Raw genomic sequence first — 14,532 nt, forward strand, 5'->3', positions numbered from 1 at the left:
CGACCCACTGCCGCGGGTTGGGGGGTGGAGGGGTGTGGTGAAGGAGGCCCCGCAACTCGGGATGCCCCGGCCCGCAGGTCTGGGGGCGCCGCAGCTCCGCACCCGCATCCCGTCCCAGCCCGGAATCCAAAAGGAAGCGCCCAGGAGGCCGTCGTCCTCCTGTCCCACCCTTTATGGGAGCGCAGCGGGGACGCAGCGCCCAGGGCAGGGAGATTCGGGATGATGGGTACTTCAAGCATCCTCAGAGCCTCGGCACCCCCAGCCAGGCCTGGGGTGTGTATGTGTGTGTGTGTGTGTGTGTGTGTGTGTGTGTGTGTGTGTGTGTGTGTGTGTGTGTGGCGGGAGGCGGCGCGGTCTGGGGGCTGGGGGAGGCCGGGAACTCTGCCCGATGGTGCTGGAGGAGTGAGTGGGTCGGTACCTTCTCCCAGGACCGTTATCTGGTCCCGCTCTCTTAAACGCCCCAGAATCATCTATGCCTCTAAGAACATGACTCCGCACCCCGCCCGTGCCCCTCCCTGGGATGCCCAGCCTTTCCCCGGACCGTGCATTCCTGCAGTGTCAGAACCGCTGGCAGCTGCCGCAGACGCTGGCGGAGCGATTGTTTCACTACGGAGCAGGTCGGAGAAAGGACGAGTGTTGGCGGTGGTGGTGAGGGCGCTCTGCCCTCCAGTGGGCCCACGGCCTCTGGAGCTGGGAGAGCATCGCTTGACGGAACCCTCGCGGTTTTATCACAGCTCTCTCCTCTTCTCTCTTGCCTATCCCTTCCCTCCCTGCCGCGACACCGCCTGATCCCCTCCTGCTCCCCTGTTCGGGTCTTGTTTGGCTAAAAGGGCATTGGAGTGTGTGTGCGGCCTGCGCAGAATGAACCCGGCTTTTTTGGAGCCCTAGGCATTGTGCTGCTTGGAGGAGCCTTTCTTTACCCCAACAGACTGGGGGAGGGGGGCTGTGAGATGAGGGTGAATGGAGCAGCAGGAGGAGGGGGAAGAGGGGGGAGAGGGGGAAGCAGAGCTACAAAGGGGTTGCTGACTTCTATGCGGTGAAATCCTCTCTTTCCGTTAAAATGTGAAGCTGGCTCAGACATGTACATTGACTGGATTTTGCTGGGGAGCAGTGAGAAATCCAAGGTGGATCCGTGGAGGGTAGCTTTCAGGATGGTTTGTCGGGGTTGGGGGTGGATGCCACACAGAATCAATTGATCTATGGGGCAAGTAGTGGAAGAAGGGGAGATGGAATGGGTCTTTTGTGGAGGTGCAGAGGCCCAGCAGGGGGAGGCATGGTGAATTCTCCGCTGCTCAGCCCAGCAGAGCGGGCACTGGGAAATGGTACTGCAGCCCCAAGCTGCAGCCCGTGCGTGGTTATGCTGCACGAGACCATTATGCTGCACGAAAGGCTTACGTGTTTCCTGCTGGGTCTCAAGCTCTGAGCTGCCTTTTCTTTTCCCAATTACACCATCTATTGGGAGCCAAAATAAATGGAATAGATTATAGGACATAAGCACACTATAGTCCTGCGCTCTTGTTCCGTGATAAAGAGAAAAAGACAAGACCAACCTCCTATGGTTCCTTCTTTCTGCCATTCCTCATGTATTTTTTTTTTCAAATTGGTTTTAGAAAGTGTACAGAAAGGGGATAAGCTCTCAATTGAATTAACCCTAGCTTTTAAGGGGAGGAGGCCTCTGAGATGAGCTGTAACTGAAGACAGGGGCAAACTTGCCAGAATGCTAGAGTGGGACATCTCAGTTGGGGGAGGGAGCAGAGGCACCTCACCAAGAGAGAAGAGCGAAAGAGAGTGAGCTAACGGAAGGAGAGAAGGGGCACCATTTCAAGAAGGACAGCCAGCCCCAGTGCAGAGACCCCTCCTTGAGGCCATGGTGGGGCCAGTCAGATGCCTGGCTCTCACCTCCTCTACCATAGCTTGGAGTCTTTCTACACACACTGGGCTTGGTTTGGGTATCAAATGACTTCCGATTCTCAATGCAGTCTCTCAGTTTTAGCTTCATCCCCAGCTGGTCTGGTCATTCATGCAGTTTCTTGGCTCCTGGATAGTGAATTGGTGAAAAGAAGTCAGGCTGTGCTGTGGATTGTTCAAATGATGACCTTTCTGAACTCTGGAGCTGTAATAGTCATTTCTTCTTTTATACTCTTTTAGTGAATCCATTTTCTCTAGCGCCTACCTGGGATAAGGATAGTGCTTCAGCATTATCTTCCTCGTCGCCAGCACTCAGAACTCAATCCTAGTCCCAGATTCTGGTTGGATCTCTCTCTTGTTGCTGGATGATGGTATACGTGGTGCCATTTCAAATCTGCACCCTCCTTGATACCACCTTCTCATTCCAGCTCCCTCGTCCCCTCCAGAGAAGAGTACAGATTTAAAGGAAGTGTAACTATCTGGAATAGCAGCTGGTTAGCTTTCAAGTCTCTCTGAAATGGAACCAGTGATCTGAGAGGCTTTGACCATATGAATTGAAAATAGCAGGGGTGCCTTAGAAAAAAGATGATAAAAGTCTTTCAGTAATTCTCTCATTTGTTAAGTATCTGAAACATCACACAGAATATCATGACAATGATACTTTTTCTTTTACTCAAAGCAGTCTCACCCCATGTTTCCATGAACTAACTTAGCCTCATTTTTCTAATATCATTGACATTTATTGTACACTCCATGTATTCCACATACTGTGCTTAGCACTCTAAAGATGATCTCTCATTTATTCCACAAAATAACCTCCAATATAAGTATTATTTCAAACCCCATTTTATGGGTGAGGAAACTGAGGTGCAGAGAGACTTATAGTTTGCCCAAAGTCTCATAGCTAGGAAGTGACAGGACCAGGACAGGAACCTGGAGTCCAGGCACTTAGCCACCAGAGTCCTTCCTCTCTCAACACACATCTGTGGTCTGTAAAATCTTCCTTACTCTCTTGCACTTAGTGATCTTTTCTAAATTCACTTTTTTGGCACCCAGGGGTTCCTAATCTTTTTTGTGCTATGGGCCATTTTGGCAACGTAGGGAAACTTCGGGATCCTTCTTTGAATATGCTTTTAAATGCATAAAATAAAGTATAGTTATATTCAAAGAGCTCTTAGGAGTCTAGACCATAGGTGAAGAACCTCTAGCTGGTGTTAGTTGTGTATTGCTTAATAGCTGGGTTGTCCAATACGGTAGCCATCGGCCATGTGTGACTAGTGGGCACTTGAAATGTGGCTGGTCCAAATGGAGATATACTGTGAATGTAAAATATACACTGGATTTTGAAGACTCAGTGTGAAAAAAAAGAATGTAAAATGTCCCATTAATATTTAAAAATACTGGATTACATTTTGAAATGATAAGATTTTATCTGTTTTTTTTTGGGGGGGGGTAGGTAATTAGGTTTACTTATTTATTTATTTTTAGAGGAGATAGTGGGGATTGAACCCAGGACCTTGTGTATGCTGAGCATGCACTCTACAACATCACTATAGCCTCCCCACCAAGATTTTGGATATATTGGATTAAATAAAGTATTAAAATATATTATTATAATTAAAATTACTAATTAATTTGTTATTAAAATTAACTTTCAAAGGTATTAGCTCCATACCAACAGCTTCATTTTAACAAATAAGGAAATCAGGACCCACAGTTCTTGTCACTCAGCAGGTCTGTTGACTCCTGAGCCTGGATTCTTTCCAAGCTATCACACTGCTTTTATAGCCTTTCATGTTCCAAGGTCCTATCATGTTGCCTCTGCAAACTGTAAATACTCAGAATCTGTTTTAGTGTGATCGGGTGTTAACTGACTTAATCCCAGGAAAGCCCCAGGCAGAACTGTCTGGGTCCTCACCTGGCATGCCCTTTGCCTTGCTTCTTCAGAGTTACAGTTTTGCAGGTCTAGGTGGAGACTGGCACGCCTAGGACAGAAGCCATAGTTTTTGCTGTCTGGTTGGTTCTCTTCAGGTAGTGGTTCCAGTTTAAGCATCTAACTGGATCAGTAACCACACAGACAGAAGAGAAAAGTTTGGTTCCCTTTCCGTGTTCCAGGGAGGGACGTAGAGTATGCAGAGAAGGGTAGGGTAGACGGTAACGCTTGTGCTGCCTGGGATGCAAAAGGGAAACTGTGTGGGGCACAGAAGCTCATTTCTCGGTGAGCGCACATTGATTGATTGCCTTAGCTGCAGGCATTGTGTGCTAGAAACCATGGAGGATTTCCAGAGGACGTCTGTGCCCTCGAGGAATTTAAATTGAAATTGGGGAAGGGCTTGGATGTACACACAGATGGATAAATCACAGTTGAGGGCAGTGTATGAAAAGGGCCCGGAGCTGTTGAGAAATAAAGGGAGGCCTGAGTGTCTAGCCTTCCGGGGTGCGGTGCCCAAGATGGTTTTGGAGTCTGGCTTGGGAGCACATAGGTACTTGGGTCTGTGTCTTGTGGGGTAATAGGTCATCTCATCCAGTCTTCTAGTCTCAGACCAATGCTGTGTGTCTGGGAAAAAAATCAGGTGCTTATTTAAAAGTCTGTTAGTGTTCATTAGTCTATCATTTATTGACAGGGTAGTAACATCCAGGTCCACAAAGCCCTATCCAAGACCCTTGGGGCCAGTCATATTTCGGAATTTAGATGATCTCCAGTTTTGGAAGGCAGTGATAGAGGCATATGCTACATACCATCCCCTGGGGGCTGGGGCAGCAATCTCCATAATTTAAAAAAATTAAAATTTCTACAGCAAAACACACCAAATGGAATAAACTAAAACCATAAGCATCTTTCTATTCAGGGAGATCAGGTTTAGTGGCCAAGTGAGTTCAGGTCAGGGCAGGTTTTGCCACCACATGAGTTACGAAAAACTTCCAGTTTTGAGAGCACATGGTTAAGGATATGGCCCGATGGTAATTAAAACGAATAACAACAGAGAACACAGATTGAACAACATCGATGTTTACTATCTGCCAGGCCCTGTTCTAAGTGCTGACCTGTGTTTACTCCTTTGACCCTGAGGACTACCCTTTAAGGTAGGTCGGTTTGGGCATTGGTTCTGTCTTGAGAAGAATAAGAGGGAGCACAGAGGAGGTAGGTAAGTGCTCATGTCACGTAAGGGGCAGAACAAGATGCAAACCTAGGCAGTCTGGTTCAGGGACTGCATACTTAACCCCTATGCTTTTTGAAGCAGTGACTTGGAAGCAGGTGTGTCTCCAAAACTGCATGCTAATAAGGTTACTGATCTTCACACTGACAGTGATATTTGAACTCCCTACGGGTGTACAGTGAGGAAGCAGAGAAGCGATGGATGCCAGTAAAGTGGAATCTTTGTGTTAGAGGGATGAGAGTAATGGAGTAAGTGATTGTGGTTCTTCTGCAGAGCGGGCAGGACAGCCCAGCCCACTCTCACTTCGCTACGTGTTTATTTCTTCCAGAGAAACGAATCCTGAACGTTGCCGTTGTCCCCTTGCTGTGCAAGAATGGAGGCCCCACTGGTGAGTCTGGATGAAGAATTTGAGGACCTTCGGCCCTGCTGCTCGGAGGACCGGGAGGAGAAGCCACAGTGTTTCTACGGCTCATCTCCCCACCATCTAGAGGACCCCTCCCTCTCTGAGCTTGAGAATTTTTCTTCTGAAATCATCAGCTTCAAGTCCATGGAGGACCTGGTGAATGAATTTGATGAGAAGCTCAATGTCTGCTTTCGGAACTACAACGCCAAGACTGAGAACCTAGCTCCCGTGAAGAACCAGTTCCAGATTCAAGAGGAGGAGGAGACCCTGCAGGATGAGGAGTAAGGCATCTTGACTGCTCTCTCTTGCTTCAGACAAGAGCCCTGGAGTCTGGGGCTCCTTGGCATAGAACTAGTTTCTGTCCTTGGGCTCATGGCATGGTACTTACATTTTTATATCAGTGGGGCAGTGCCCTGGTGACTGCCGACATCGCTCTATTATGTCCCTTTACGTTCACCTGTAGAGCTTTCTTAAGTTGAAACCAGAAGGGAATAAAGGATTTTTAGGAAATAGGTTTTCCTAGACACAAAATCGAATTCCAGGAGCATGGTATATTTTGAGGGTCTGTCTTTAGCTTTCTTGATATCCGTGGTAATCCATCCAGATGTTAGAGATAAGGACCAGAAAAAAAATTAACTGTGATGGAGGAATATATATATAGTTGAAATAATTTGCTTCTCATAACACCAGAAGTATGAAAATCTCCAAACTGTTTACAACCCCTCAGGACTGGAAAGTTATCTATAAATATTAAGATATGTCCCAATAAGAAAGCATACAAATTGAACTGACAGTACAGGGAATTACCCTGGTGAAGTGGCTTTTGAGTGTGTAGAGTCCCTGGGTCACTTAGTAGCCACCTTCCAGGGTCTTAACAGCAGGGACTTAAGAACAGGGACTTGAGAAAAATGCTGTCCAAGGAGGGACTAGAAAGAGAAGAAGATGCTGTTTTGTTACATTAAATTAAAGAAAGTCGTTTGGCGTAGTTAGTAAAAATAGGCATAAATTCCCTATGGAGATAACGTGCATCGCCTGTTCTCCAGGGATCTCACAGGAAATGTCGAGTGGTTGGTCGTGGAAGTCTTTCTGGCTTCTCTTTTTATGGACTTGGGTGGGAAAAGCTGCCCGTCAGTAAGTGGGGTAAGAGGCTTGTCCTCCAGAATTGAACCTGGTTGCAGTTGGCAGATGGTTGCTTCTTTGATGAGCCCTGAGACTATCTCTGTGAATACAGGGGCCTTACTCATTATTCTGTCTCCACTGTCTGACACAGTGCATGGTGTGTAATAAGTGGTCAAATAATATTTTTGAATGAAATATTGAATATCGAATGAACTGGGTGAGCAATAATAGCCTTGTAGGTGCATGTAATGTAATTCTAGGCCCACACCATTTCCTCCTTTTCTTTTTAATTAATGCTTGCCTGAAGGCATGACCACAGAGAACAGTTCACTCTAGTGACCAGTACTCTAACTGTGGGCTATGTGTTTCAATTCAATTTTAAGTTTCAAACTGCTTCTTTTTAACTCTGAGCCTGTTATAATTTACTCAACTCCTCTTAGTCAAGAAAGAATATGCTCTAACTAGACAAAGTATTTTTTACTCTAGTTCATTGCCTGGTTCAATGAACTAGAAACACTAAGACGATGAATGGTCATTTTCATACTCTCGCGAACTCGCTGTGTGACCTTGGGCTCGTCACTTAACTCTAGCTGACTGCGTGGGTCCTCATCTATGAAACCTCCTGAGCTCAATCCCGATGAAGCAAGACTAAGGACTTGCAGAGAACCTAATTTCTCACATCACCCAGGCTGCACTCTGAAAATTACTTTTGCTTCCAACAAATCATTTCTCCCCTGTCTAAACCACCCCTCTGCCTCATTTAGGACGAGGGCCCAGCGAGCGGGTTCTTACTCTCTGCTAGCACATTAGCAGAGGCCACTCAATGTTAATCACCCTCACATGGGATTATTGGTCTACCCTGATTTTCCGACTTGCCTGCCTCATTGACTGCCTCAGCTAAATGACCAAAGGTTGAATAATTCCTTAGAGATAAAATATGATTTGGAGATAGTGTAATGGAAGGAATCTGGGAAGAGAAAAATTAACACTGTGCTTTCTAGATATTCAGTGTATCTACAGCTTTACAACTTAAAGTAAAAATTGAAATTAAATTACATGCTTTGTTTTATAAACACCTATTCAGATATTTCAACTGTAAAATTATGGTGAAGGAAAGGAAAAAGATAATGTGATATCTAACCTGGTTAATAATCTCCTGAGCTTAGCTCTAGGGTTCTAATAAACTTACTTAGGTTAAGCAGTTAGAGATTTTACCCACCAGTGAATTGAAAGTGTTGTGGGTGGGTTAGAATTCAAATAATAGAACTTAAAATGAAAGCAGTGAAATTCTTGGTCAGATTAACCTCCTTAAAGTACAGTGATTCCCTTTGCAGGGATTCCCTTTGAAATTTTGATTTCTTTAGTTCTCATTTGTAACTATTTGGTTAAAAGAATTGGCTGAGATACCCACTTACCTCTGATTTGTCAGGATATGGAAGTTCTAGGCATTAGAAGAGAGTCAGAGTTGAATATGTTTCCTGTTTTTATTATTTACTTATTTATTTCTGGTGGGGGGGAGGTAATTAGGTTTGTTTATTTAGGTACTTATTTTATTGGAGGTACTGGGGCTTGAACCCAGCACCTTGTGCATGCTAGCCAGGCACTCTACCACTGAGCTGTACCCTCCCCTATATGTTTCCTTTTTTTAAATTCAGAAAATATCCCAGAATCTCTTCTTGCATTTGTGAAATCCCTCTTTCCTTTGTCAGAAGAGATTGGACCTGGAGGCCTACAGAGTGGGATTGGATAGAACCCCCCCTCTTCCTGCCTCGCTGGGGTCCCTGTTGGTCCTCTTACAAGGACCCTGGAGACAGAGGGACCAAACCTGTGAGAACACTGACAGTTTCCTGTTCTTCAGATAGAATTATTGCGTTAAAGACAGTGTGAAAAGTCAGTCCACATGATAAATAAACAGCCTGTAGTCAGCCATGCTCTAAATTGAAGGCAAGTAAATTCCAAATAATCAGGTAGGGAAAGTTGACAGGTAACTGTGACTTTTAGGAAAGTTAATTCTCTCCTCCAAGGTTCAGTTTCCCCATATTGAATGCAGAGATAGTATGGATTCTTTTTAAGCCTTTGAAAGAATCTAAAAGGTTGTCCGAAGTCATTGATGTGTGAATGATCCACAATTCCTAAGTATTAACAGCAAAAGTAGACTCATGGTAACCCACATCTAAGCGTGGATATTGGCCTGTTTGGACACAAACAGAACAGCAGGCAAGGGTAGTTGCCAGCCCAGAGGGGTTTAGGGGAGATGTTACCAGGTTGGAATTCTAATAAGCTCTTTTTTTTTTTAAATTCTTTTTTGGGGGGAGGGTAGTTAGGTTTTAATTTATTTTAATGGAGGTACTGAGTGTGGAACCCAGGACCTTGTGCGTGCTAGGCACGCACTCTATACCACCGAGCAATACCCTCCCCCGCTAATAAACTCTTTAAGGTGTTTACCCTGTTGTCAGAAATAGGTGTATAGGAGTGTGTGTGTGTGTGTGTGTGTGTGTGTGTGTGTCTCTGTGTGTGTGTGTGTATAGCAGGATTAACGTAGCCTTGAGGGCTGTGTTGCCAGTTCCAGATCCAGATTTTTGTACACGTGTCTTGTCCAACCCATTCCATTTCTTTGACTCATCCTCTGCTGGCATCCTTTTCCGAATCCCTCGCCCTCCATGGTGGAAGACAGTTTAGTCAATTCTACAGGCATCTAAGCCCAAGATACAAAGTATGCGCACGGGAAGGCTTTTCTGTTATTATAGGGACTGAGGGAGCAAATTGGATCCATGGCAGTGTAATGACAGGAAGTGAGGGAACCTGTTCAATCTCGGTTCTTTGATGAAAGATATGGTGGCTAGCTTTCAAAGTCTCCTTGCCCCAAGATAAGAGTAGCAGGATGCTTCTCAGGAAGTGGAATTTTACTGTCCACCCACGGTGCCTCTAGCAGGAAAATGTATCTACTCCCAAGGACACAGCTTATGATGGGAGAGAGAACCTCTCGGGGGAGAAAAGTCCTTCCCATTCTCTTCCTCACAGAGAGCTTTGTGTTCTTCCCTCCCACGCCCGCTCCTTGTTCCGTGGCCGCCTGCCCGCCTGTGATCTGCCTTTGTGGTCCGTCAGCCTTCCCTGGGCTGGAGATCCAGACAGAAAGACCCCTGCTGCCCTGCTGCTGCTGCTGGTTCGTCTTTCAGAGAACGATGAAAGCACAGTGTCCAGAGTAATGCAGACGTAGACTCTGCACACAGAGCCAGTTTCTGAACTGCTATCCCAGCTTGTGATTTGGAACTTGGCGTATTGTTCTGATGGCCATGCTGATGCCAATCATGAACGTCATAAAGAATTGCCACAGTTGGGTGGGCGGGGATAGAGGCTCCATAGCTGCGTTGCTTGGTGCAAATCCTACCTGTCCCGTAACTGGCTGTGTGAATTTAGACGAGTTAATTGACTTCTCTCTGTTTCACAGTTTAAACTTGTGTCATTCAAGGGTCAACTGCCCGTGCGAATCCATGTGAATTAGATGATCCTCTCGGTATCTGCCTTAGAGAGTTGTGAGGAATGAATGACTTAATCCACATAAAGTGTTTAGATTAGGGGTGGAGGGATAAATTGGGAGTTTGGGATTTGCAGATACGAACTACTATGTATAAAGTAGATAAACAGCAAGGTCCTACTGTATAGCGCAGGGAACTATATTCAATACCTTGGAATAGCCTATAATGAAAAAGAATATGAACAGGAATATATATAATATATATATATACATATATATAACTGAATCACTATGCTGTACACCAGAAACTAACACAACATGGTAAACGGACTGTACTTCAATAAAAACAAAAACAAAGCACATGGCTAATACAAAGTTTAATTAAATGATAAATAACATCTCATGAAAAAAAGAGTTTAGGATCATACCTGGCTTCTGTATAGTAAATGCTCAGAAAGTGTTGGTTGCTATGGTTATTTTTGTTAAATGGGCACTGGATGGGTATAGGAAGGTGTGCAAGTGATGACATAGATGAGAGCTGTTGTGTCTTAAAAGTTGTTTACAAACCTTGAAGAATAAAAAGTACGTCCATCAGAAAGGAAGAAGAAAACCTGGAAGAGAATGAGAGGTGTCTCGAAATCCCGAGGAGACAGAGTTTTAGGGAATTGTCACTAAAAATTTAGAATTAGAAGATGGAATCCAGAGTGTGTCAGTGGTGGCTCAGGTGAGAACTTGCCACCCCAAATGATCTGAGAGCAACCCCAGTTGTTACTTTAAGGTTGTAAACAGTTTCAAGGTCATTGGAAAGTGTGCAGTTTGTTAAAGGTCCCAGCTTCTGTCCTGTGTCAGAGAGGTTCAAAAGGCTCCTGCCTATTCTGGGCTTTGCTGAATTTCATTTTTCCAGGCACTTGCCTCAGGGACAGACCCAAAGGTCAGTGCCTGTGTGCATGTGTGTTCATTGTCGCAGCAGAGAGTGTAATGCAGTGATGCAAAGAGGACTGTCCACTGACCTCTCTAATGGGTGGGTGTGGCACTGGGAGTTTGTCTTGGAGACAGCAAATCATATTTGCCTCTTGGCTTTGGAATGCTAATGAGACTTGGATTTAGAATTAGGCGGGATTAGTGAAACTCTAATAGTGCTTGATGGAAACTGGATTATCACCCATGTTTAAGACTCTGAAATCCTGCTGAATAGATGTCTAATGAACACTTGATGAGCTCTCTCCGAGTGCTTTCTTGTCATTGTAGGGAAAAAATGAGTAAGTGGATAACCCAAGCAGTGCCATTTAATTGTGTTTTTTTGAGTTCCTTTTTGTTTCATAACTACATTGTATGCATTGTGCACTAGGAAGATCTCTTTGCTTGTGTACCCGTATATCCTATGTCATTCCTGATTTTATATATGTCAAGAGCACTCCCCGCCCAAATTTGCTGTATTTGATTTTAAGTGTCTGTGCTCTGATACATATTTACATGTACATCACTTATCTTTTTTGTAGTTTTTCACACTTACGTTTTAAGCATCTTAATCCATATGTTGTCATTTTTTGAATTCAATCCATATGTGTACATATTTGCTATTTCCTTATATTAGGATATATAAATAAAGTGTCCCTTCTTGGGGTGGGTAGGGTAGAGCTCAGTGGTAGAGTGCCTGCATGACGTGCAGGAGGTCCTGGGTTCAATCCTCAGTATCTCCATTTAAATAAACATAATTATCTCCTCCCAAAACAAACAACCAAATAAAATGTCCCTTTTTATACCTTGTTTCACGGGTATTGCTCTCGTGTTTGAGGTGCCACGGGCCGCTGAAGGGGATTGCATTAAGCCCTCAATTATTGTTGTGTAATGTTAACGCAGGTGCTGCTGGCTTCCATGGATGGCATTATTTTGGGAGCTTGGTTTACTGATTTACATTAATCTCCTTGGGTTGGCTAATTTTTTTTCCTGTGTCTGAGTGTTTGTGACTTTAGGATTTTCCCCAATCCTCCTCCCAACTTTTTTACCCCCTAAAGAAATCTTTTTATTTTTTATTGAAGTGTAGTTGATGTGCAGTGTTGTTAGTTTCTGTGTACAGCATAGTGATTTGGTTATATACCTAATATATATATATATATATTCTTTTTAATTTTCTTTTCCATTATGGTTTATTACAGAATATTGCATATAGTTCCCTGTGCTATGCAGTAGAACCTTGTTCTTTATTTTATATATAGTAGTTTGAATCTGGTAATCCCAAACTCCCCATCTACCCCTTCCCTACCCTCTTTCCCCTTCGGTAACTATGTTTGTTGTCTATGTCTGTGAGGTCTGTTTCTGTTCTGTAAATAAGTTCACTTGTATTATAGTTTAGATACCACATGTAAGTGCCATATGACTGTCCTTCTCTGTCTGACTTACTTCACTTAGGATGATCATCTCTAGGTCCATCCATGTGGCTGCAAAGACATCTTTCTGACATAAGTGAGCCAAGCAAAAAGAATCGTAGAATAACCTTTCTTATAATGCACCTATTAGAACTTTAAAAAGAAGTGCACTAAAGGGGACCACATCTTCCCCCTCTAAAAACTAATTGTGCAGACAGAGATACTTACAGATTCCCTTTACAGTTTTGTTTTAGAGTCTCCCTAAAGGAGACGGGGCACACTTAGACTCCGCATTGCTCGAGGACCGGATGTTGTGGGCTCGCCAGAACATTCTGGGTCGTAAGGAAGCGTTAGTAGCACTGGCATCATCCCCTTACCTACATCAGATGTCAAGGAGTTAATTTTTGACCGTTTTGATTGCAAGCACCTGAAATTGAAATACAAGGGACCCTTGAACAACATGGGGGGTTAGGGGTGCTGACCCCCTGCGTAGCGGAAAATCCATGTCCTGCTGTTTCTGCTTCAAAAATAAAGGAATTGATAAAAGACCAGGGCAGGAAGCTGAAACAGTTTGAATAGAATCAGGACTCAACCCCTGGTTCTTTTGAGTCTGCATGTCTCTAATTGAACACAAACTTTTCCCTATGCTTAGTTAATTTAAAGATCTGTAAAATGAAAAAATACTGGTACTACAATAGTTTTTGAAAAAAATCCACATATACGGGGATGCTCTCACTTTAAATTTGTGTTGTTCAAGGGTCAACTGTCCATGTGAATTAGATGATGATCCTGATCTTAATGTGATTCAGCCAGAAAATCTGCCCAGATCCCCTCCTCGCTCTCCCTCCCTCTCCCTCTCACCCTTCTCTGCCCATAAGAAATGGAACATGGACACGTCTTAGGTGAGCCACTGGGTGGAGGGGCAGGTTATCAATTGTCTGAGGTGATTTAACTGTATACGCTACCATTTGTGTCGCAATGGTGAGAAATTCCTCTTCTCTTAAGCAAACACCTTTCCAACTGAAGCTCTTGGCCAGGGTCCCTTCTCTTGGCTCTTTTTCTCTTGGTGGTGCCTGTAATTCAGTTTTTAAGCTGCCTTGCTTCTGCGTGCTGGAAGGCAGATGATCTCAGCCTGGCACACACAGAAGCCTCTCTCCTCCCCTGGCCCAGCTCTTCCTTCCTCCAGGCGGGGCCAGGCCACAGATGTGCGCTAATGAGAGCTTCTCTTTGTTTACAGGGTTTGGGATGCTCTGACAGACAATTACGTCCCTTCACTCTCAGAAGACTGGAGGGACCCAAACACGGAGGCTCTGAATGGCAACAGCTCTGACACTGAGGTACCTCTCTGGGGCCCCCAACTTAACAGGGCTTGAGAAGATGCAGATTCCAGGTAGAAAAACATTCAGTAACTCAAGTCTTCCCCATTCTGTAATGAAACTCACCGTCATGGCTGGGAAGGTCAGAGTTGTGGAGAAAGTGAAAAATCAGACATCCAGGGTGTATGAGGTGGCTGGAATGATCGTCTTTAAGAAATGTGAACGCAGATAACTTCTGTTGCTCATCTCTGTTCTACAGAATTCAAAATAAGGTGATCTGAAGTAAGAGCGGAGAGTGACTATCCCGAGCTGCTTTTGTGTTCAGATAATGATGGTTTAAAAACAATAAATCAGGATTTCCTATCCCATCAAAACCAGTATTGAAAGCAAGTGCTGACACTCCTGTGACAAGCTCAGGGCCTGGCTAGTGGCCAGAGTTGGGGCCCAGGTAATAGTGAGGTGGCCACGCAATGGGGAGGAATTCTTTTTGAAACTCAACCAGCCAGGCATTTACATGGCTGGACCTGAGTCACATTCTGCGGTTACTGATGCCAAAGAAGGAGGTAGCCTAAGGGCTTCTGAAAAAAATAAAGCGAATATTTATTTTGAGTTGATTTGCATAGGTTATGGGGAGCGACCTTTCAGAGGATCCAAAGTACCCCTCCTAGCTGAATATATGTATATGGAAAAGGTACTCATTTAATGGCTCTGTCCTTGCTAAACGCCTATTTCTGCCTTACTTGGTTTCCTAGTTGCAGTAGTAAAGTAATTTGACAATTTCTTATCA

The 14,532-nt window shown here is 44.4% G+C and overlaps 1 protein-coding gene across 3 annotated transcripts in view; it reads left to right on the forward strand.

The window, feature by feature from the left end:
• Positions 1 to 14,532, forward strand: part of FEZ1 (fasciculation and elongation protein zeta 1) — a 36,622-nt gene that overhangs the window by 215 nt on the left and 21,875 nt on the right. The window contains exons 1-3 of one of the 3 annotated variants that reach the window (XM_032472659.1): positions 208 to 226; positions 5,395 to 5,750; positions 13,667 to 13,766. In XM_032472659.1, the coding sequence (XP_032328550.1) occupies positions 5,440 to 5,750; positions 13,667 to 13,766 (411 nt within the window). In that variant the 5' untranslated portion in view covers positions 208 to 226; positions 5,395 to 5,439. Of the gene's footprint in view, positions 1 to 207; positions 227 to 472; positions 618 to 5,394; positions 5,751 to 13,666; positions 13,767 to 14,532 lie in introns of those variants that run through there. The other 2 variants (XM_006174334.3, XM_032472658.1) reach the window with 2 other exon arrangements.

This window comes from Camelus ferus, chromosome 33 (assembly GCF_009834535.1).
Source record: "Camelus ferus isolate YT-003-E chromosome 33, BCGSAC_Cfer_1.0, whole genome shotgun sequence".
Classification (NCBI taxonomy): domain Eukaryota; kingdom Metazoa; phylum Chordata; class Mammalia; order Artiodactyla; family Camelidae; genus Camelus; species Camelus ferus.